General features: G+C 37.5%; 1 protein-coding gene across 22 annotated transcripts in view; it reads left to right on the plus strand.

Annotated features, from left to right (window-relative positions):
* GPHN (gephyrin) overlaps positions 1 to 25,065 on the plus strand; it is a 567,900-nt gene that overhangs the window by 479,491 nt on the left and 63,344 nt on the right. For 13 of the 22 annotated variants that reach the window (XM_021098013.1, XM_021098018.1, XM_021098005.1 and 10 more), the window contains 4 exons: positions 2,688 to 2,822; positions 4,889 to 4,947; positions 6,289 to 6,442; positions 22,932 to 23,053. In XM_021098013.1, the coding sequence (XP_020953672.1) occupies positions 2,688 to 2,822; positions 4,889 to 4,947; positions 6,289 to 6,442; positions 22,932 to 23,053 (470 nt within the window). 22 annotated transcript variants of the gene reach the window in all.

Genomic DNA, 25,065 nt, shown 5'->3' on the forward strand with positions numbered 1-25,065 from the left:
GTGTAATACTTTTCATCAGAAATCACTGTACTGCAAAATGGCGATAATGTATGGTGAATTAAGAGATGCACCAGATAATAGGTGGTATCTGGGGTTGAAAAAAATTATCCTAATCTTTAAAAGAAATTCTATTCATTATCTTGGTAGAAAATTGCATTAGAATGTAAATGATACTGAATAAGCCTGTAATGTCTTTTATTCAGATAACAGAATAAGGGAATATAATGTACATAACTAATTGCCAGATCTTATCCCAAGAATCAGGGGAACACTGAAGTTGTAAACCAAGAAGGATTTCATACAGTATGTAGTTGTTGTGATAATGAGATCATGCATGCTTCTTCATTTATTCTAGAAATATTTATTGACTGTCAGCTTTGTGTTATACACTTTCTAGGCATTGGGATGATAGAGCAATAAATATGTCTGGAAAAGGGGTAATTAAAGATTAATTAATTATATAGACAGTGTTAAAGGGAACTAACAAAAGGAGTGCGATGCATAAGTGAGATTCTGTCACCACCTCTAGATCTGAAGAGGCGAAGGGAGAGAGTGTACCTGGACCTGGGGAAAAGGGCACTCAATAGGATCGACGGCCTGGGTCTTAGAAATGATATAGCCATCACCAAACTGCAGCCTAGCAGTGAAAGTGCAAGGGGAATAAAAATTCTACTTCTCTTTCTCTCCTACCCTCTAATCACTTGTTGGCCCCTCCCATTGACTGAACCTAACCAGAAGCAAGAGTGATGAGAACCTGGTTGAAACAATCCATAGAGGTCAGCCTTTTGGGCTATAGCACAGGATAGAAATGATAATGTAATCTAGAGAGCAAACAGAAAATAAAATAAATTTCTGTCTTTGTAAACTTTATATTCTAGATTATAATAATGCACTTAACACTGAGCCTAGCATAGATTGAGTGCTCAATAAATATTAGCTATTGGTGGTATTATTCACAGCAATAACATTATGGAAATAAGCTTTCTTTTTTCAATTTAATTTAATTTTCATTTTATATTGGAGTAAACCAGATTTACAATATTGTATTAGTTTCAGGGGTATAGCAAAATGATTCAGTTATACATATATCCTTTTTTTTTTTAGATTCTTTTACAGAGTATTGAGGAGATTAAGGCTTTTCTAACAAATTACTTTCCAGTTTTACTTTGATTGTACATCTAGTGGAAGAGTATTTTTCCTTAGCCATTCCCTGATTTTTTTTTTTTTCCGCCATTTCTAGGGCCCCTCCTGCAGCATATGGAGGTTCCCAGGCTAGGGGTGTAACCAGAGCTGTAGACATCAGCCTACGCCAGAGCCACAGCAATGTGGGATCCGAGCCCCGTCCTCAACCCACACCACAGCTCACGGCAACGCCAGATCCTTAACCTACTAAGCAAGGCCAGGGATTGAACCCACAACCTCATGGTTCTTAGTCGGATTTGTCAACCACTGCACCATGACGGGAATGCCCCTGATTTTTTAATGTGATAAAAAATGTGTAACATAAAATTACCATCTTAACTATTTTTAAGTGTACAGTTAGGTAATGTTAAGTATATTCACGTTGTTGTAACCTCACATTTTAAACACTTAAGAAGCATATATTTGAAGAGGTAAATTTTTTAAATAGGGAATTAATGCTGTCTCAGAATTTTCTTTAGGGGGAAACTTAAACATTCCTTTTCCCAATTCTGACCTAAATCATGTCCCATGACAAGTGACTCTTCCGAGGCCAGGTCATATTTATCAGATGGATCTGACAGAAATATGCTTTCTCTTATGCTGGGAGAAGTTTCCAGGGTAAGTCCTATTGTCGATCTCCTATAACATCCATATGAGAGCTCAGACAATGAAAATCTTGGATATAATATTTAACCCAAGTCATAGCAGACACTGGAATAATTTTTAAATTATTTAATTACATTTGCTAGACTATTATTAGCTGCAACTATATTTTAGAAAGTTTTTCAAGAGCACTAATTAATTTTTCTGGCTTGCCTTTATTTAACCAAAATTTGGTTAATAGAGTACTATATTTCTCAAACATCAGAACTTCAGTAAATCATCAACATGCTAGTTTTTCATAATTGTCATCCATAAAATAATATTGCAGGTCATTTTTTTTTAAAGATTGTCAAATCACTTTACGCATATTAAGAAAATTCAGGAGTTCCCGTCGTGGCTCAGTGGTTAACGAATCCGACCAGGAACCATGAGGTTGCAGGTTCGGTCCCTGAGCAGTGGGTTAAGGATCCGGCGTTGCCATGAGCTGAGGTGTAGGTCACAGACAGCTGTGGTGTAGGCTTGGCAGCTACAGCTCCAATTCGACCCCTAGCCTGGGAACCTCCATATGCTGCAGGAGCGGCCCAAGAAATGGCAAAAAAAAAGAAAGCAAAAAAAAAAAAAAAAAAGAAAATTCACACTGAGCGAGAAATTATAGTGGCAAATACAAGTGGCAGTTCTTCAAAAGGAAAACAGAGCACCAAGAAAGACATCTAATAGTCATTACCTTAAATCAAGTGAAAACCTCTTTGGTGTAAGTGCACCTATTTGTGACTTTTATTACATTTTCCTAAAATGAATAAGACCGTAAGACTTTCCTTTTATGGTTTGTTTCAAAGACTGTTCCTATAGACTTTTCCTTTGTAACAGCAAAGTAATCAATTCTTACATGTTTGTATTTCCAGCCGACTCAGACAGTAATGCCAGGACAAGTCATGCGGGTTACAACAGGTGCTCCAATCCCCTGCGGTGCTGATGCAGTAGTACAAGTGGAAGATACCGAACTTATCAGGGAATCCGATGATGTACGTCATTACCAGGTCTTATGGCTCCATTCCTATGACAGTAAAAGTCATGCCCATTTTCTGTAACGTTTATGAGTTTAACCCAATTTTCTTGGTTGTGTTAGAACTTTACATTGTAGGATGGGTCTCCAGTAAATAAGGAATTGCCTTGGGCTGGAACACTTTTTGTTATAGCAGATATTTTTACGGTCATTACTATGACTACAGCAGAATTAACACATTTGATCCAAGAAATTTCACATGCAAGCAAGGAAAGAAACTACCTCAAGACATGAGAGCAGAGGTATTAACTATTGACATACCTTCTAGCTGAGAAGTTTGTTCATCAAGACTAGCTTCTGATAAAATGTGGAGGAAATTTTAATAGAAAAGAATTTAATAGCAAAGAACACATGGGCAAGTTCTCGAATATTACACCAGGCCATGTGTTTAAACCAAATGACCCTTTCAGCTCTGGTTTTCTATAATTCAGGAAAATATGTGCCACCAAGTTACAGCCTGGAAACATTAAATTTATGTCAATTCACCCTCTATTTCCTAAAATAAAGGATCCTGGGATTTTTTTTTTTTTTTTAATCTAAGTAGGACTTTAGCTCTCTGAAACTAATGGCAATTATTGAAAGCAGATAATCATTCACTAACAAAAGAATACTTTCCACTGAGGACTTTTTAAATTTATTTTATTTAAATATAGTTGATTTGTAATGTTGTGTTAATTTCTGCTATACAACAGTGATTCACCTGAGGTTTTAAGATTGGCTACCTTATTTGTTTCTTGAAGAGGTTTAGGAGACCTTGATTTTGGGGTTTTTGGGGGGTTTTATTAGGGCCCCACCTGCTTCATATCAAAGTTCCCAGGCTAGAGGTCAAATCGGAGCTGTAGCTGCCGGCCTACACCACAGCCATAGCAATGCTGGATCCCAACTGCGTCTTCGACCTATACCACAGCTCACAGCAATGCTGGCTCCTTAACCTACTGTGAGCGAGGCCAGGGATCCTACCGCATCCTCAGATTCGTTTCCACTGAGCCAAGACGAGAACTCTGGAGACTTTGTATTTTAAAATTAGAATTAAAAATAAATATAATCTCCAGGGCTGGGTATACAGTAAAATTGGGCCATGCTGAAAGACACCCTTGCTTCCTTTTTTTTTTTTTTTTTTTTTAATTACTCAGTGAACCGACACCCTCATTTCTTGATTTGGGGGTTTTTCTTTTTTTTAACCATCTTCTCACAAATAAGGCTTATAAATTCAACTCTTGGCATACAGATCCCATTGCCCTACTGTTAAAACTGTTCAACAGATTTACTGACATCAGGGAAGCCAGGAAAGCATTGAAATCCAGAACACATGCGTCCACATACTCTGCCAGATGACAAGATACAGTTCCAGTGTCTCAATATTATTCACAGCCCATAAATGTAAAAATGATGATCACCATTAATTTATAGAAATCTACTACCCGGCAAACTATAAGTTCTTCACTGAAATTTCTACAGATATTTGGGGGCCTTGGGATGGTATTGAATCCATAATTTATGGGAACAGGAGAGAAGGCTATCTCCACACACATTCACTGTGTCTCTTAGAGTAGCAATCTATTTTTTTTTTTCCTGTTTTTCCTTGAGAATGCTGCTTACAAAGTAAGAATCAATATTTGAATGGGTACTTTTTTATTTTTATTTTTATTTTGCTTTTTAGGGCCATACCGTGGCATATGGAGATTCCCAGGCTAGGGGTCCAATCGGAGCTACAGCCAGGGATTGAACCTGGAACCTCATGGTTCCTAGTCAGATTCTTTTCTACTGTGCCACGACGGGAACTCGGGCACATTTTTTAAATGCGTGAGAATTAGTGAAAATGTATTCATTCATTTCTTGGCATCAAACCTAATTTTTCAAGAACCTATGAATAGAAATTCATCATGTTCAAAGGGTTTAGCAAAAGGTTTTATGATCCTCTATATTTATATATATTCTGGGCCTATGTCATGATAAAAGCATTTGAGTAGATAAATTTTTTTGATCAAAATTCAGTTAGAGATTGTTCTGTTTGAAATTACACAATTTGCTCTTTTTTAGGGCACTGAAGAGCTTGAAGTACGAATTCTGGTGCAAGCTCGGCCAGGCCAAGATATCAGGTAAATTCATAACACATTGAATGTATAGCCAACTTTTGTTTTTACCATGATCATGATCTCAGGAGAGCATGGCTACTATAAATTCATAGTTCAGTCAATTAACCATTAGCTTTCAAGGCTTTTTAAAAGTAGCAAAATAAATGTTCTGAATTCTGTATCTTATGTCTGCCTTACCTACTTTTTTGTGAAGTCGGTAAGGGCAAATGAAATATTCAAGAGTAACATGTGAAGGTGGTAAAGTCATGAGCCTACATAATCCACAATTAATCCCACTCCTAGATAATTCAGAATTACCTATCCTTATCCCTAGATAATACAAGATGTGATATTAATACAAATAGTCCCAGTTTTGTTTTGTTTTGCTTTGCTTTTCAGGGCCACACCTGTGGCATATGGAAGTTCCCAGGCTAGGAGTCCAATCAGAGCTGCAGCTGCTAGCCTACACCACAGCCACAGCAACACCGCATCCGAGTTGCATCTGCAACAACCTACACTGCAGCCCACAGCAACACCAGATCCTTAACTACTGAGTGGGGTCAGGGATCAAACCCACGTCCTTATGGATCCTGGTCGGGTTTGTTAACCACAAGCTACAACAGGAACTCTGCCCCAGAGTTTTTATATAATTAACTGAAAGCACCTCCTCTACTGACTACCAGTAATAATGGAATAATGTGCTAATCTTTATGTATGACAATGAGACTACTTGTCCTACCATACGTAGTGTCTGTGTTTCGAACAAATATCCTTACAATGGAACATGTTTTCCTTGATTCCATTAATACCAGTTTGCTCAACATTTTCTAACAAAGCTTTGCTTTTTCTCATCTCTATGGCAGCAGGCCAAGGTGCATGGACCTCTGCCACTACAGAACTGGACTAACCTAAGTGGTCTTTCTAAATGGAAGTTATTTCCATGACTGTAACCTCATTAGCATTATTCTCCTCATTACAAAGCTGACAAGTTATGGACCTCTTATCATTAATGGCATTAGGTATTTTCATGTAAATTCTTACCTTACATCAAAGAAAGTTTGCAATTGAGATTTTTGACTGGAATGTGGTACAAAGCAATTTGTAAAACAATTTTCAAATTTGGAGTAACATATTCCTATTTAGTAGCAATAGCTATAAACCTATTTTTGTCTTCTGTAGTGTGATTTAATTTTTTTAAGTAAAAAAGCATAGAGTTTTTAGAATTTCTTCATTTTATTATTCTGCTCCTGCCTCATCTCTTGACTTTTTCCCCCTTGAGTTCCTCTTCTTACACTAAAATTTCCTTGTGAGTTGAGAAAATATTGTCCTTCATCCTACTGCTTATGGTTCTGCTTTGATTTTCAGACCCATTGGCCATGACATTAAAAGAGGAGAATGTGTTTTGGCCAAAGGAACCCACATGGGCCCCTCAGAGATTGGTCTTCTGGCAACTGTAGGTGTCACAGAGGTTGAAGTTAATAAGTTTCCAGTGGTTGCAGTCATGTCAACTGGAAATGAGGTAAAAAAGGGGGCTGGGGGATGTAAGGGGGAGTGGAGCTTTCAAATGAAAACATTTCTGACTTTCTGTGTTCTGCATTACAAATAGGACATTGTGGATTATAGATCTTAACACCTTTCTATAACAGGAAAGTAATAAATGGACTCAGGATAGTTCAAGTACAGAAGATGAGAAGGAAGAACTAGAAATTACATATTAAGAAATGTTGCCTCCCATTTATTAGAATGAAATATTACAACCAGTGGCATTCCACACTCAGTACATATGAACAAAGAATGTTGACTGCTAGGTGTAGATATTCAACTGTATACTTAGTCTATCAGGACAGTGGATTGTGCCTACCCTGCTACTGAAATGATGGGCCACTTCTGTGTGAGAAGTAATTCAATGTATTAGGATATGATGGCTAGCCCTTCTTCTTGCTAAACATTCCGTGTGATTTTTAATCACCAGGAAGGATTTGAAAATCAGGGTTTTTCTTTTTCCTCTAAAGTTAGCATCTCTGGCAGCATGCTATTCAGACAGTGTCAAAATGTCATTTCTGACCTGATTTAGGAGGGAAAATTTAGTCAATCTTTCTATCAGAACTCTTGAAAAAACTTCCCGTTCCCTATTTTGTTTAGATTATACAAAACTTTATTTGGAGGCTGTAAGGTCAAACTGGGACCTTACATAATGAAAAGTGAATCTGCTGGAAACTCAAAGCCTAAAAGCAAGATCAGAAACTATTGGGATTTTTAAAGTAATTCATTTAGACCTTATAGTATTTTTAAAAGATTAACAAGATTTCCTTTTTTTTTCCTCTTTAATTTCTGACTTTGTTATGAAAATAAGCCATTTGTTACCTTACTTTTAATTTCTCAAAGTATTAGAAATGGACATTTTCAAGGGTCTATTACCCTTATAGTTCTTTTGGAAAGGGAAAAGAAAAGAATATTTTGTTTTGCTAATAGATAAATGACTATTCTAGATTTACTTACTTCCCAGTGCGGTAAATTAGTCATTCCCTAAAACTATGACCAACCCAAAATAAACATTCTTTTCAGTTGATCTACATAGAAGGATTTTGCTATCACTAGGACCAATAGGCACTATGTTTAGCATCGGAAAGAAATTTCTGTGGGAGTTCCCATTGTGGCTCAGTGGTTAACAGATCCGACTAGGAACCATGAGGTTGCAGTTCGATCCCTGGCCTTGCTCAGTGGGTTAAGGATCCGGCGATGCCCTGAGCTGTGGTGTAGGTCGCAGACTCGGCTCAGATCATGTGTTGCTGTGGCTCTGGCATAGGCCGGCGGCTACAGCTCCAATTCAACCCCTAGCCTGGGAACCTCCACGGGAGCGGCCCAAGAAATGGCAAAAAGACAAAAAAAGAAGGAAAGAAAAAAAGAAATTTCTGTTAAGCTGGTTGACTTAATGAGCTATTTTTATTTGAGATCTATTTATATGCATTGTGCATCTCAGTGACTTCATCAGGTTTAGGAAAGCTAAATAGAATGAGCAGACTAATAGACAACTAGTTATTAGGCAACTTTGTTTAAGCTGTGTTGATTGTGTTCTTCCTAATGCTTTTGTAGGTCTAAACTAATATCTCAGTTATCCTTCAGAGTACATTGGTCGTATTTTTTAAAGCTATTGTTTACACTCTTTATTAAAACTGTTTACTAGTGGTAGAGAAAAATGGAGTGAGAGTAGAGAAGGTACATACATGGTGAAAGATTTTGTAGCCCTTGTTCCGTGCCCCATCTTGGTTATCCTTGGAGAAGCTTGGATAGATTCTGTATGATTCCTTTTCCTTACTTGTTCTGATCTGCTGTACTTACCATGGTTTTCCAAGGGAATAATGCTTCTGAATTCTATCATCTCTGGCTCCGTATAGCTTGACATTCCTCCCTACTTCTATCCAAAGTTAGATGTTATTATGACTATCACCATATAGTTTTTTTGTTTGTTTGTTTTTGTTTTTTTGTCTTTTTGCCATTTCTTGGGCCGCTCCTGCAGCATATGGAGGTTCCCAGGCTAGGGGTCGAATCGGAGCTGTAGCCACCAGCCTACACCAGAGCCGCAGCAACACAGGATCCGAGCCGCGTCTGCAACCTACACCACAGCTCACGGCAACACCGGATCGTTAACCCACTGAGCAAGGGCAGGGACCGAACCCGCAACCTCATGGTTCCTAGTCGGATTCGTTAACCACTGCGCCACGACGGGAACTCCTTTTTTTTTTTTTTTTTTTGGCTTTACCATATAGTTTAGTTCAACAAATGTTTATTGAGTATTTCTATGCTAGACATTACTGGAAACCAGAGATAAAAGAGATAAATAAAACATAGTATCTCTCTTGAAGTGTTTAGTTCCTCAGATAGCCAGAAAACAATGGGAAATAAAATGTTCATTCATTTTCAGAGAGATTGAAAGAAATTATTTTTGTCTATTAATATGGCAAGTCTATAATTCATTCAGTCACAGTACATGCTCCCCTTAAGTGTTAGTTCTGAATTCCCCTGATATGTATGGCTTTACATATGCTACCTCTATGTATACTATATTTATTTTTTTATCATTTATTTATATATATTTTCCTACTGTACAGCATGGTGACCCAGTTACACATACATGTATACATTCTTTTTTCTCACATTACGTGTTTCATCTTAAGTGACTAGACAGAGTTCCCAGTACTACACAGCAGGATCCCATTGCTGATCCATCCGGAAGGCCAACATTCTGTATCTATTTACCCCAAGCTCCCAGTCCCTCCTACTCCCTCCCACTCCCTCCCCCTACCTCCCCCTCCCAGTGGGCAACCACAGGTCTGTTCTCCAAGCCCATGATTTTCTTTTCAGTGGAAAGTTTCCTTTGTACCATATATTAGATTCCAGATATAAGTGATATCATATGGTATTTGTCTTTCTCTTTCTGACTTACTTCACTCAGTATGAGTCTCTGGTTCCATCCATGTTGCTGCAAATGGAATTATTTTGTTCTTTTTTATGGCTGAGTAGTATTCCATTATGTGTATATACCACATCTTCACAATCCAGTCATTTATCAGTGGACATTTGGGTTTATTCCATGTCTTGGCTATTGTGAATAGTGCTGCAATGAACATGTGGGTGCATGTGTCTTTTCAAGGAAAGTTTTATCCGGATATATGCCCAAGAGTGGGATTGCTGGGTCATATGGTAGTTCTATGTATAGTTTTCTAAGATACCTCCATACTGCTCTCCATAGTGGTTGTACCAGCTTCCATTCCTACCAGCAGTGCAGGAGGGTTCCCTTTTCTCCGCACCCCCTCCAGCATTTGTTATTTGTGGACTTATTAATGATGGCCATTCCAACTGGTGTGAGGTGGTATGTATACTATATTTAAAACCTGCTCAGTATTTTGAGTTTGTTCAAGATAAGGGAATTATTTTAAAATTGGGGAGGTATAGTTATAAACTATAACTAACACAGAATAGCTGGTATAGTCATTTATTAATTTCAACAAACTATGCATATTAAAATTTAGGTAATACTATTCTGTAATTATATAATTGCACATAATTTTATAATGTTATATATTTCCAACCTCATGCATTTGTTCATAAAATATTTATTGACCATCTAATACATGCTGGAGTGCCCACCAGGGGTTCTCCTAACTAAACAAGAAAAGAATATACTGTACTTTGTACCAATTTACTTAGAAATATATTAATTGAATAGGAAACTCAGCATCTGGTGGGGGAACATCAGGCTTTCTTCTTCAGTGGGACCAGTCATCTTAGCAATTCATACAACCATGCAACAGCTATTATCTTTGTTCTTCAAGTGACATTTAGGTACAAGGGAACCAGAATTCTTCTAGGAGAGTATGGGAACCACCAGCTTAGCAGTCTCATGTCTGACAGAGTAATCAGTATTTCTTATAACAATCTTGGACAGCTTCCAGAGTCCCCAGGAAGGAAATACCCAGTTTCAAATGTTACCACATTCTTGGAAGCCCAAAGCTAAGCTTTCCACTAGAGACTTATAGTTCACTTGTAGTTTCTTCCATTCCATATGCAAGTTACCAATCAGAGGCCATTTTTACCATAAGAAATGTTGCCTACTAACAAGCTGACATTTTACTTTATCATGTTTCCAGAGGAACTGAACTAAAAAAAGTTAACCCAAGTTCAAATATGTCCTTAGAGATGGAGAAAGGGTTTTGTTAATCCTTTACCCTCACATAAAAGAATGCATTGTCTGCAGAAAATTAGAAATCAGTAATAAAACTAATTACAAGTCATTAGTCATTATTTTCTTTATTATTACCATGCACTGGCAATTCTAAACAGTGTCAGTGATTAAATACTCCTCTCTACCAAGGCAGTCTGCTCTCACAATCCCTCCCTTTTTAGTATGCTACTATACTGATGCCAGGCGCTATTCTGACTACTGGAGGTGTAGCAACAAGCAAGACAGACAAAGCCCCTGCTCTTATAGGATTTATATTCTGACATGGCCTGGAATGGCAGAGAGATATTCAATAAATAAGCAAATAGTGGTACATGGTATGAATTTTTTAAAAGGAGGGTAAGGTGATTAAGAATGCTGGTAGAAGAGGTATATGCCAGCTATCATCTATTGAAACTTATTCCACATCAGCCCTTTTATTCTCACCCCTATAAAATAGAGCTGGAAGCCTGAAAAGACAATTTCCCAGACTCTCTTTCCAGCTATGGTCCAATAGGTGTTTGCCATTGTGGTGCATTAACATGATATTAGAAGGTAGAAAGAAGGTGGCAGAGTATGAGCTCTTCAACCCAGTAACATCACTTTTCCCCAGCAGCTCTGGGGACGATGGTCTCTGCTTGCAGTTACTGATCTTTATTAATGGACTTTTCTTCTTTTGTTTCTCCAACTCTGCCAACACATTTGTAATCAATCCCATGTATTAAATTCTCCTTTCTCCCACCCTTCCATTTGAAATGTGTAGTGGAGTTTTGGTTTCCCTGCCCGGACCTGACTATTCAAGTCCTTTGTTTTACGTAGGCTAATCAGGCCTCACTGATGAGAGGAAATTAGAGTAGAAATCTGAAAGCATAGAGAATATATGCCATATGAGGGAAATTGTGTTCTAAAAAGAGGGGACAGCAGACACAAAAGCCCTGAAGTAGGGTTCATGCTTATCGTGTTTGAGGAACAGCAAAGGAGGTCAAAGTGGCTCAAGTATAGAGGGGAAGAGCAAAGTCAAAGGAGATGAGGTTGGAGAGGTAACAGAAATAAGACAAGTTTATTCTAAATGGACATTTTTAAGGAAGTGAATCATGGTGTAGAACATAACATGTCTTAAATTTGTTAATGTTCACTGGCTTCTATATGGCTTGGCACATAGAAGAGAAAAGGTGGAAGGCCAGGAGGCCAGTTAAAATGATATGCAGCATGCCAGCCAGAGATTTGTAGCAGAGTGGTAACAGTGGAGATGGTGAGAAGTAATCAGATTAAGGATATATTTTGAAGGTAAAGTCAACAGGATTTTCTAGTGAAATCACGGTGAAAGATAAAAAGTTAAAAGTTGAATTGAACTCCAAGGTTTTGGCCTGAGAAATTCTAAGGATAGTTAACCTTTACCCTGGTAAGAAAGATTAAGCAGTAGAAATCAGACATTCCACTGTAGACATGTTAAGTTTGAGATATTTATTAGAGTTACTAGTAGGCAATTGAACATATTCAGAGACGCAAGTTTTACACTTAGGAGGCAGCTGTCCCTTATTCCTCTTTCCCCAATCTTTATATTTCCCAGTTTTGTTTTCTAATTTTGATTCTTGATGACATCATCTCCCTCCAAATATATTCTGATTCCCTTGAAACTTTAGATAGTGACCTATGGTTCTTTAAACTGCACATCAGTTAGCCAGCTGAATTAGCTTTAGGAAGTCAAGATTGCATACTTCTTACCTAGTTACTCCAAATACTAGCAATAAGTATTCCTTCCATAGATGCTGAGTTTTCTTCTAGTTTCAGTCGCCTTCAGCCATCTTCCATAACTCATATTTATTCATTTCTATTCATTCTCATCCCTTCCCTACCTCCTCCTTCCATCCCTCCTCCTTCCCTCCCTTCCTGCTTCACACACACACACTCACACACACACTACAGAATTAAGTGTATTTATCTCCACTATGTCTTTTCTTATTTTATTCCATCTTTTATAAATCTCTTGACTACTGTCAATAACAAATGTCTCATACAAACAAGTTTTAACTTTAGATATATAGAGTCTATCTAAAATCTCCACATACAAAGTTCCCTTCCTGGCTCAGTGGTTGATGAACCTGACTAGTATCCATGAGGACGCGGGTTCAATCCCTGGCCTTGCTCAGGGGGTTAAGGATCCAGCATTGCTGTGAGTTGTGGTGTAGGTCGCAGACGCAGCTCGGATCTGGCGTTGCTGTGGCTGTGGCGTAGGCTGGCAGCTACAGCTCTGATTAGACCCCTAGCCTGGATACATCCATATGCCACTAGTGCAGCCCTAAAAAGACAAAAGACAAAAAATTAATTAAGTAATTAAATCTCCATATAATGTTCTTTGGGGGCTACCACAAGCAGCTGTTATTATAAAACTATAATCTTTAAAATCTTTGTCCCCAGTAATAAGAGGAGGAGTAGGAAGTTGAGTGTCTACTATGACCAGTACCGCTATGTGCTTTATGATTACAGCAAAACTATAAGGTTAATATAATTATCCTTCATTTTACATAAGAGAAGATTGAAGCTAAAAAATGAAGCAACTTATCCATCATTATATATTTTATGTAAATAGTGGAGGCTGGTTTCACAGTCATCTATTACTTTCTTCTAGCTATGCTATATTTCTTGTCCAGATTAAAGAGCGTGACTCACTACAAAGTTACTCTCTCTAACATTTCAGGTAGCTTCACTCCTTTACTCTATTGCTTTGCCTTACTATGCTAATAACAAAACTGAATGACTCCATTCTCAGCTTTCTCTATTTTTACTCCCAAGAAAAAAGCATTACTGAAAAACCCATAGAACTATGATTACCTGACCAACTACAAGTTACTGCCATTTAATGACAACCTGGCACTTAAAGGTGTTCAGTAACTCTGATGTAACCGTCTTGTTGATATTCTAGCACATTCCTCCAGTGGAGAGTTCATTCATACATTCCACACCTTCTTTAAATCTCAGTAGCTGCCCTACTTTATACTCTTGGCAGATGACCTTTCCACCTTTATGGAAAAAAAATAAATATATTTGTCAAACTGAACTAGATGAGAACTCCCTCATCTATCTTCCCTTCTCATTACCTCAAAAATTTCCCCATTCCTCTAGCTATCCTTCTTCCAATCTAAAACGAAAAAGTACTTCTACTTTCTAAGAACTGTTCCTCTACCTCTCCATTTAAATCCATGGTTTCTCACCTTCCTCACAACTGTGATTTCTCTCCTCTCCAAATATTAGCACTCTAGTGGCTCATCTCCTTCTACATCCAAATAGACAGAGATTACCACCATCACAAGAGAACCTGTAATTAAACACCCTCTTACCTCTCTAAGATTCTCCTCCTATCCACTGCTAGATTTGTAGTAGGCACATACTACCTTTCCCTCCTCACTCTCCGCTTTCTCCTTAAATTCCCAAATCTCGTTAGTGCTCCCATAGTACAGAAACTGCTGATTTCACTTACCACCTACTAACCTCCAAATCCTGCTCTGATAGTCATCCTCCTTAACTTGTCTGTATCATTTTACATCAGTGATATTACTCACCCACCACTGGAAACTCTTTCCTGGTGTTCTATGATTGTTCTCTCTTGATGCCCTGACTGCTACTACTTTTTTCCTCATCATTTCTGAACTTTCTCCCATTCCCTAGTTGGAATATTCCCCCAGGATGCTGTTCTCTGCTGTATCCTCCACTCTCAATAAATTCTCCCTTAGAGTTTTCCTCTCATGTCAGATATGCAGGTAATTTCCCATATCTGTAGCCCTAACCTTAACCTCTTTTGTAAATGCAAGCCTTCATTTTCAACTTCTTTTGGAAATATCCACACGATGTTCTGCCATTACCCAGTCTCACTTACCATCTTTCTCTTCTTACTACGAAGGGTAGAATACTTCCTTTTTTACTTGTTTCAAGTCATCACTCTTCCCTGAAACTGTTCCTGCCAAGCCATTGAGGACATATTGTTTTCATTTTTAATTATAGTAAAATACACATAACAAAAATTCTACCATCTTAACCATTTTAAGTGTATATTTCAATAGTACTAAGTACATTTGCCTTGTTGTGCAACCAATCTCCAGAACATTTTATCATGAAAAACTGAAATTGTACACTGATTAAACTTCCCATTTCCTTCTTCCCCTCAGCCCCGGTAGCCACTAATTCTACTTTCAATCTATATATAATTTGTTTACTCTAGGCACCTCATATAAGTGGAATCATATAGAATTTGTCTTTTTGTGTCTGGCTTTTTTACTTAGCAAAAGTTCCTCAAAGTTCAACCATGTTGTAGAGTATATCAGAATTTTCTTCCTTTGTAAGGTTTATTATAGGAGGTGAGTCTTGAGCCTTTGGTATAGCTTTTAACAATGTAAAAATGACCGTGGGCTGGGAGACAGCTCTGAGTATAGTTGAAGAGGAGGAATTCATAAAATTGGTATTTGAGAAAGATCGTTTCAGGAGATGTGTATTACTGAGCACAGAAGTATCAAGACCCTCATACAAAGACCACCAGAGATCTGGGTAGGACTCACCGGAATTTGTAATCTAGGCAAATTGCTGGAACTGGAACAGCCAGTAATCTTATCTTTGAAACATATGAATCTATGTGGAGTTACAACTAAATCATTTTGTTCATGGTCTTAGAACATATGGTTCTGAATGAGCTGATGCTAAAAACAATTTCAACTAAGACAGTTTGTGCTCTGTATTATGGTTTGGCACAATTAATCTGTTTTAACAGTCATAGTACAGTTTTGCAAGTTCTGATTTCAATTTCATTTCTAAGTGCCCCCACTTCTGGTCACTTTCACCCTAAATTAGACCATTATCTTCATTATGTGATCAATCCAGATTGGTACCACTTTTTGATGGGGTGTGATTGTGTATTAGGTTTTCCACAGTAGTTGTTTTGATCTCTACATGCACCATGACTTCATGTACCCTATTTCTTGATAATTTGTTGTACCATGTAGATTAACAGCAGATATGCAGCTGCATTTAAGGCTCTAGAGATTATATATTTGGTCACTACCATACAGACAAACATTAAGACAAATTTATTATGAAAGTTTTCAAGGTACTTCAAAGTCATGATTCTAGACTTCCAAAGCTGGACATGAAAATATGTCATATAATTTAGCATCCTTCCTTTTATATGGAGAAAGGAGCACATCTTTATATTACATGGTAGCCATCCAGGAAACTCAAAACTTGCTTAAAAAGTAGAAAAGACAACAGTTTTATTCCAAATTTGGGAAAGGCAAAACCAGAGAGAGTTGTCAAAAGAGATAAGATATCAGAGTTCCTGTCGTGGCCTAGCGGTTAGTGAACCCGACCAGCATACATGAGGAAGTGGGTTCAATCCCTGACCTCGTTCAGTGGGTTGAAGATCTGGCATTGCCGTGAGCTTTGGTATAGGTCGCAGACGTGGCTCGGATCTGATGTTGCTGCAGATGTGGTATAGGCCGGCAACTGCAGCTATGATTTGACCCCCTAGCCTGGGAACTTCCACATGCCCCAGGGGTAGCCCTAAAAAGACAAAAAAAAAAAAAAAAAAAACCCTAAAGAATTGATTAAACCTAAGCATTTTTGTATTAGATTTGATGAAGAATGCAAAGTCATAGAGGAATATGAAAGGACCAAGTGCGTGAGGGAAGTGTGGTAAACTGGGGGAAACTTAGCAAGGCCTGTTCATTCTGATTCCTCTCTATGTCCCTTCATTTTCAGAGATAAGGATGATTCTTTCCTCTCCTTTGGGTGTAGGAAGGGTACCTATCTCAGGAGGAGTTTTTAATGTGCCTCAGAAGAAAGTCCTTCCTGCACTTGCCATTCAGATTCCTTCAGCTTAAAATATTCATTATGTCAAAGCCATATTCGGGGGTAGCATGTTTTGTACTTCATCATGTTACGACATCTGCCCTGCAGCCCCAAGGCCGCAGTGTCTCAGCTCTAGTGACAGCCCTGTGGCTTCAGTGTACCAGCTCCAGCAGCTCTGTGGCTGCAGTGTATCAGCTCTTTTACCAGGCGAGAAATGAAGCGAGCACTCAGAGTTGGAGAACTCAGGCTTATTACGTGGGAGGGCTCAGAGGAGATCGCTCTCTGGAGCCTGAGCCCCAAAGAAGGGATTCACAAGGCTTTTATGGGCTAGTTCTTCCAAGTCTGTACTTGGCAGACCGAAGTGAGGTCAGGCAAGGTAGTAGATGCAGAAGCAAGTTTATAGAAGCAGATGGATTGGGGAGGGGTGCTTAGGGGCAGTTGGCTGTATTTGCTGAGTCATCATGGCGACGGTCTCTCCTTTCTACCTTTTTATCAGGACATTTTCTCCTACAATCAGTCTCTTTTCATAGGACATTCCATATCATCCCCAGATTTTGATGAGCATGAGTCTTGCTATTTTCCTGCAAAACCAGTAAAGAAAAGTTAGAAAATTAAAATTAGGATTGTTTAATAAGAAAATATACCCAAGACTTAACATAACTAGAATACTGTTCTAGTATAACTTTCTTACAAAAGGTAAAGTTAGGGAAAAAAACACAGGACAGTTTTTAAACTAAAGTTATTAAACCATTCTAACATGTCCAGAATCAAGATAATAGAAATAGAATATGAATTTTTTCCAAATATAATTTGTAAACCTCTGTATGTATAAACCAAATTTTTTTCATTCCTTTTTTTTTTTTTTTTTTTTTTTTTTTGGCTGAGCCTGAGGTATGTAGAAGTTCCCAGGCCAAGGACTGAACCTATGCCACAGGAGTACAGCAGTGACAACACCAGGTCCTTAACTGCTAGGCCACCAGGAAACTCCTAAACCAAATTCTTAGACTCCTTAGATGATGTTTAAAAGCTCTGCATGTTCCTTTTTTCCTCTTATCTTACAACCCAGCAAACAAGACAATTAGTTAAACTCTCATTTAAAACTTTTTTCTGAGTTTATTTATTATTATTTTTTTTAGGGCTGTACCCATGTATATGGAAATTCCCAGGCTAGGGGTCTAATCAGAGCTGCAGCCAGAGCAGTGCCAGATGCCAGCTGCATCTGCAACCTATGCCTGCAGCTTGTAGCAACACTGGATCTTTAACCCACTGAGCAAGCCAGGGATCAAACCCACATCCTCATGGATTCTAGGCAGGTTCTTAACCCTCTGACCCAGTTTATTATCTGACTTTTCTCCTCTCTTTTTGTGTTAGAGCTGTTTATCTGGACTGTCTGGCTAATTCTAAGGTATATCCATAATGACTAGAATTGATTTTGATCAATTAATAAATTGTTTTGCAGAAGAGGGAAAAAGAAAAGGAAGGATGTATAAGGGAGCTGTGTACAATGGAGATGGACACAGTTACTGACCACTATAAAAATCTAATATCTTCCTTTTGCCAAGATGAGAAAAATGTTAAAAGCAAACAAGCCCATTTCAATACTAAAAAAGAGAGAAAGTGAGTCATTACAACCAGTCTTAGGCCCTTTGACAATTCCATCGAGACCATTGTATTAAATCTCTGAAGAACAGAACATAGAGAGAAGTCTTTAAATAAAATAAGTGATTTCTTTTTTAGACAAATAAGGCAGAGAACCTCCTCATGAGAGTTTAACAAAAGAACTTTTAAATGTTTTGCATTTTTATTTAAATTTCATTTTGAAGCAGTGCCTAACAATAAAAAATGTTAATCGTTGACTATTCAAAATTGTATTCACCTTTTGTTCAAAAAGTGCTTTCCAGTGAAAAATTGTCATGTCAAATGTATTCCAGAATGACCAATGCAATTCCAAATTGTCTTTTATGCAACCGTGCTTTTTAGAAAAATAAATGCAAGAAAGATAAACAGAAGCCAAGTTATGCCAGGAGGTAGTACAAGTTTATTGTTAGGAGAATCCATGAATTCATTAGCTAAAAGCCAGTCTACAGGGAAGATATCACTTTTATGTCTAAAGCCCTTAAGACTGACCCTTGAAGGGTTAGTCAGGAAGCCAACATGGATAGACAGATCTCTCTAAGAGCTTATTACTCAAACATAAACAAGGAAAAGTTCTTAAATACACACAACAATGTAGCCAGTTGACAAACAAGATGATTAGTATCAAATCAATACTTTAGCAAACCTACACTAAGGAAAACAAAAATCCATACAAATTCAGTCAAATAACCAAAAAGTCTTGGGAACCTTACACTTATTTTTTTTTTTTTTATTATTTTCCCACTGTACAGCAAGGGGGTCAGGTCATCCTTAGATGTATACATTGCAGTTACAGTTTTTTTCCCCCACCCTTTCTCTGTTGCGACATGAGTATCTAGACATAGTTCTCAATGCTATTCAGCAGGATCTCCTTATAAATCTATTCTAGGTTGTGTCTGATAAGCCCAAGCTCCCGATCCCTCCCACTCCCTCCCCCTCCCATCAGGCAACCACAAGTCTCTTCTCCAAGTCCATGATTTTCTTTTCTGAGGAGATGTTCATTTGTGCTGGATATTAGATTCCAGTTATAAGTGATATCATATGGTATTTGTCTTTGTCTTTCTGGCTCATTTCACTCAGCATGAGATTCTCTAGTTCCATCCATGTTGCTGCAAATGGCATGATGTCATCTTTTTTATGGCTGAGTAGTATTCCATTGTGTATATATACCACATCTTCCGAATCCAATCATCTGTCGATGGACATTTGGATTGTGGGAACCTTACACTTATAACAAACTGTCAGAGCAGAAAAACTTTCCTTCTACCCTTCTAGGTTCTTTGGCCGGACTAATAATTAAATTGACATAAGTCAGATTAGCAGGAGAAAATTTTAATTTCATGTATACAGAAGTCCCATAATAATATGAGACCCAAAGACAGTCGAGCAATTAAGGCTTATATGCCAATCTGAGCTAAGAAATGAGATAGGGGCTTGGGGCTTCAAATGGGAGGAGGGCAGTTCACAGGAAGATGAAGAAAGCAAAGGTTTAGTAGTCGGATGTTTGTCCTGCCATGCAGTTATGCCTTTCAGATAAAAAGTCATCTCTGGTAATGGCTCTCTTTCTTGACCAGGCCTCCTATCTAAATTCTTTTAGGCATTTAAGGATGTGACAGAAGTTCTTATTGAGTCTGCTGGGTCTTGATTGCCTTCTGTTCAAAATAATCCATATGCCAAAGGGGCACATTTGAAGGTGGTATATTCTGCTCCCTTGCAAAATAAAATAAATTTCAGCTAACTGTAGGAGCCAACAAAAAAGGATCAGAGCTTAATGTCAATGCTGGACTTATCATCATAGACAAAGACTCCCCTGAGCAAAGAGTCTCAAAAGACCTCAGTGAAGTGCAGTGTAACCAATACAAGAATATTGGTGGCACAAGGTCTTGCCTAAGTGTTGGTGGGGACCTTCATGGTCATCATAGTGCAAATATGCAGACCCCAGGAAAACCTACTGATCATGCAAAAGCTTGATATGTTAAATTTTCTGAGCAAGGGAGAGCATCGCCTTGACAGTGGTGTCTCAAAAGAGGGAAGATACAGAAGGATATTACAGGATTTTGAGGACTGGGATTGATCATGGGATGGTTTTAAAGTAGAAGTTAGTAAGGTGTAGGCAGAGACTCCTTACATTTTGTAAAATAGGTGAATTGCTGAAACAACTCCATTTTATCTTTGTATTACAAGTCCATGTGGAGTTAACATAGTCTCAATTTGTCCATGATGTTATAGGAACATATAGGTCCGAACAAGCTTGTGTTGTATAACAATTTGACTTAAGATAATTTGAGTTACATATCAAACTGGTACAGTTTACCTGTTACGCAGGTAATAGTACAGTTTTGCAAGTTGATGTTTCTGTTTTATTTTCTCAAAAGGAGAGAGTTTGTCAGCAAGATAACCAGTTATAAGGCTTTTGCAGAAATTCAGCTATATTGAATGCCTGAAATTGAGGGGGTCAGGAAGTTGATAAGAGAGTGAATGAAAACGTAGAGTCAAGGCAATGGACTAGGATATTCTTAAGGATTTTAAACTTTGGGAAGATCATGGACTACAAAGAAAAAAATAAAAGTTAAATCTTTGAAAGCTGGAAATACAGTGGCACAATTAACAGAAACAGGAACTTGAAACTTCCTATGTGGTAGAAGTAACAAGGTATGAAGATAATGGGTTATATTTTGTTTTACTTTGTATTGTATCTTTTATTTTGTGTTTTAACTGTAGTAAGTTCCTTCTTTTGTGTTTTAACTGTAATAAGTTCCACGCATCATTCCAGAGATGACCAGAAGTACAAGAGGCTGGAGAATAAGATTCCACTTTAAAGAAAAATATTGTGAATTTATTCTAGTATATGCAGCCTTGTAATCTTCCATTCAATTTTGTATGATTTCTTTGAAAATACTTTAAATGCATGATAAATCCAACACCCTCACTTAACTAGCAATTATTTCATTATGTCATTTTATAGACAAACCACTGGTTCTCTAGTGATCTCTAATTGTCCTATTATTTCTGAAAATGTGTGCAGCAAAATAACACAGAGTAACATGAATGGCAAAGAAAACACCCTGATTTGGGGACATCTTGCTTGGTTGGTAGTCAATACCTTTTGTGGGGAAAAAAAAATTATATAACCAACTCAGTGTTCTTTCTGAAGCAACATGTCTGACTAATGGAGTTTAAGAGCTGCAAGCCTTGGCCTTTATAAAAGTATAATAACTTCAATAACTGTGTTAATTAAGATCAGAAAATTAATGTATATTAGTACTTAAATAGCAATTTTCCAAGCCCTGCCAGTGACTAAGGATGAAAGTGGGTTGCATGTCACATGGCATCTAAGTTAGATTAGTGCATGCTGCGGGTACAGCCTTAAAAAGACCAAAAAAAAAAAAAAAAAAAAAAAAAAAGATTAGTGCAGTGTTTAAAGGGAAGTCTCCCAGGTGACAGTGAATAAGATGATCAAAATTTTTCTCCAGATATTTTAAAGGAATGGCTGATCGCAAAGCTACTACTTTTCCAACATGAAACCAAGCTTCCACCACATGGTATCACTAATGAGTCAGAAGGAAGACTGAGGGGGCTTAAGCTTATTGTTTGGCAAAACTGAGGTATGAAGCCCCAGGTGTTAGCCATATTAACAGCCTAAGGATCTAAAATGTGCAGGCCTACCTTCAACTTCCTAAAATAATATTCCAGATTTTCTCATTTCAAAGATGTGCCTTTTTTTTCATTTTGTAATATTTATGAATTCAGAGTCCATCTCAAAATTTTATAAACTTGCATGTTGTGTATGTCTATGTGTGTTAAGGATCCCCTACTCTTATGTATTTTATAACCTATTAAATGTTCATATTATAAACTAATTCCATCTGCACTAGCATCTAAGAGTAAAAAATAAGAGAACAATTGGGGGGAAATAGGTGCTCTTTCAATCATATAAAGGACAGAGAATTGCATTTATTCTGTATATACATATGTTAATTGAGTGTTCATTATCTCAATTAATCCTAACAACTACCTTTCAAGGTAGTTTTTATTACCATATATAATAAATGAGAAAATTATGGCATAATGTGTTTGGGCAACTTGAGCCTTATCTGAAACTCTTTCCACTGTACCATACTACCTCATTGGAGCATCCTAATGTAAAATAACCTTCTTATAATTTTCTTCATTGACATGTAAGAGTAGATATTAAATCTCTAACGGGTCATTCAATTCAAAGTCATGGAATTGTGGGTATGTGTGGTTAAGTATTACTTGTTTAAGTTTGCTAATAGAGACAAAATACCTGGCTTCCTCTCCTTCAAATAAGTTTAACTTCGTTGGTGCTATTGAACCCACTTCAGAAAAGAAATCAAAAAGCTGGAAAGAAGAGGTAAATGATCCTTCTCTTCAGACCTGAGAATATTATGTCACAAAGTCTCTACCTCAGATGTTTCAGTGAAAGACAAATAGGAAAATAATATTGAGAGGGAAAAAGCAATTTTTTTTTTTTTTTTTTTTTTTTTTAGTTTGACCTAATAAACTAGTGGGAAGGCCAGGATCCAGAGCACTATTTTGTCAAATTGTAACCAAATTTTGGTGTGATATTTGGCCTACCACTTAAATTTCTGCATTTTTTTTTTAAATTCTGAAGGAATGTTTTCTCATGTTCCTATACTTTCAGTTTTTATCAAAGATCCTTTGAGCTTATATATTCTACATGCAAGATACCATTGTAGGTGGTAGGTATGTTAAACTTTGGTTTTTTTCCATTAACAATGGGCAGTGTTATCCTAAGAAAATAATTTGTGGTGTTTGTTTGTTTTCTACTTCATAGCTACTAAATCCTGAAGATGACCTCTTACCAGGAAAGATTCGAGACAGCAATCGTTCAACCCTCTTAGCAACAATTCAGGAACATGGTTACCCCACAATCAACTTGGGAATTGTGGGAGACAAGTAAGTATTAGATTTTACTTTGAAGTTGTTATTGTAAAAATACAAATTTTGAGAATACTGATGAGGTAGGATTGTTGCTAAACAGAGAATTTAATACCATAAATTTTCACTCATTTCATTCTTCAGAAACCAAAGAATTGTGGTGCTATCTTTGTCCTTGGGTGATAGACATTTTCTTGGAATGCCTTTTACAACAGGAGAAATATTTTGTTCTGCTACAGGTGTGGTTCCTATTCACACTTTTACTTGTTTTAAGAAAAACTCAGAAGACATGGGTGGAAGAGTAAGAGGGAAATGTCAAAATTCGTACTAACTGATTCTTTAAAGTTTAAGTACAATTTTTTTCTAGGACTTTTATACTGATTTTTGTGTCCTTATATAATCTGAGTTTCTCCAGAATTCACCCACTTGTTAGGTACAAAGGGAGACACATTGACTATAATTGCCCATCTTTGAGAGCATATTACCCCACTTACTAAATTAACTCAGCCGTCTGCTAAATTCCCCAAGTATTTCTGTGAATCTCTAACTGTGTCTCACATGTGATTAAAAACAAGTCTGCTCTTTCTGAGCATCCCACTTCCATGCAGTGCTGCTGCTCACCAGGCACACTTCCAGTTCACCAGAGATGTGCTTGCCTTTAGTAATACTCAAATGTCAGCCTGCTGGAGACAATGGTAGGGGACAAATCTGAGTAACATGATGTATCTGTCACCCCTAACTGCCCCCTTTCTATCTTAATCACCACCCGGTCACTGAGCAAAGCTCATTATGCCTGGATCCTTCTTCCCTTAAGATAAGTGCTTTCCCAGGACTCAACTATGCTTTTGAAGAGGCTCTGCCCTAACACTTCACAAGGTATGCTCAGTCACCTGTGTACCCCGGTTTAGGATCAAACTGGACACAGCACAGTCCAGACCTGGGGCACAGCACCTTGCCAGTAACCTGAGAGGTAGTCACTTTTATGTTAATCTCACCTTTTAAAGCTCCCTTCTTTCCTCCTGATTTCTTTAATTCTTTGAGGACACTGAAGGAGAGGCTGATAGACACATTTTCAAACATCACTTTTTAAAAATCTTCACTGTTTGTATTTACCTGAAAGTTTAGTGCTAGATAAATCTATAGATAAGTAACCAACCAACTTGGAACCTGTGCTGATGAAGCCAGTGCTACAGTTTACTTAGTATCATTACCCTGACCCAGACTCCCTAGCCCTGGGAAGGGACGGAAAGAACCCACTGAGGAAAAAAAAGGGGAGGAGCATGTTGACTTTGGACCTTACCAGTAACCTGTCCTTTCATATAAATTTCAAGCATCTAAAAATTATCTTGATGCAGATACACCTTTTAAAAAGACAAAAATTAATTTCTGAGAAGAGAGAGGCTGAACCCAAGAGTTCTAACATCTCAGAACAGGCCTGAAACGCTAGGAAACAAACTCACCAGATTTAGTATTTGTTTCCCACCCACCACTGGCTCTGACTCTGCCTCCAAGTACATTAATGAATTCTAAAACTATTACAAGTTAAAAGGTACTTTTTGTTTCTATGTATCACTTTTATCTTAAGCTATTCTAGACTATAATTCTGTTCATTTTATCCTCCTAATATTGAACTTTTACACATATATATATTTTTAAAAGGTAATGATATACTTGGCATTACATTATAAAGGTCAAACCACCATTGAGAAGTTTCTATGTTGACATGCTAATATTTGGTTATCTGGGGCCAACTGTTGATTTGTTATAGACATTCCCTAATAATTAATGTTGATATGACATAGAACTTCAAAATGTACCTGGAAAATAGAATATAAAGAACAACAAAACTGTAAGCAAGATATAGGCAATTCTGAGAATATACAGATCTTTAGTGTATATCCTTTTCTTGGATCAAGTATCTTACACTAAAACTGAGAACAACTTTTTAAAAACAAAATTGATGTAAATCTAAACTTTCTCAGTCTTAGAATGTCGTGTTGAGGAGTCCCAGAGTAAACGCTTTAAAATGC

Source organism: Sus scrofa, chromosome 7 (genome assembly GCF_000003025.6).
Source record: "Sus scrofa isolate TJ Tabasco breed Duroc chromosome 7, Sscrofa11.1, whole genome shotgun sequence".
Taxonomy (NCBI): Eukaryota; Metazoa; Chordata; class Mammalia; order Artiodactyla; family Suidae; genus Sus; species Sus scrofa.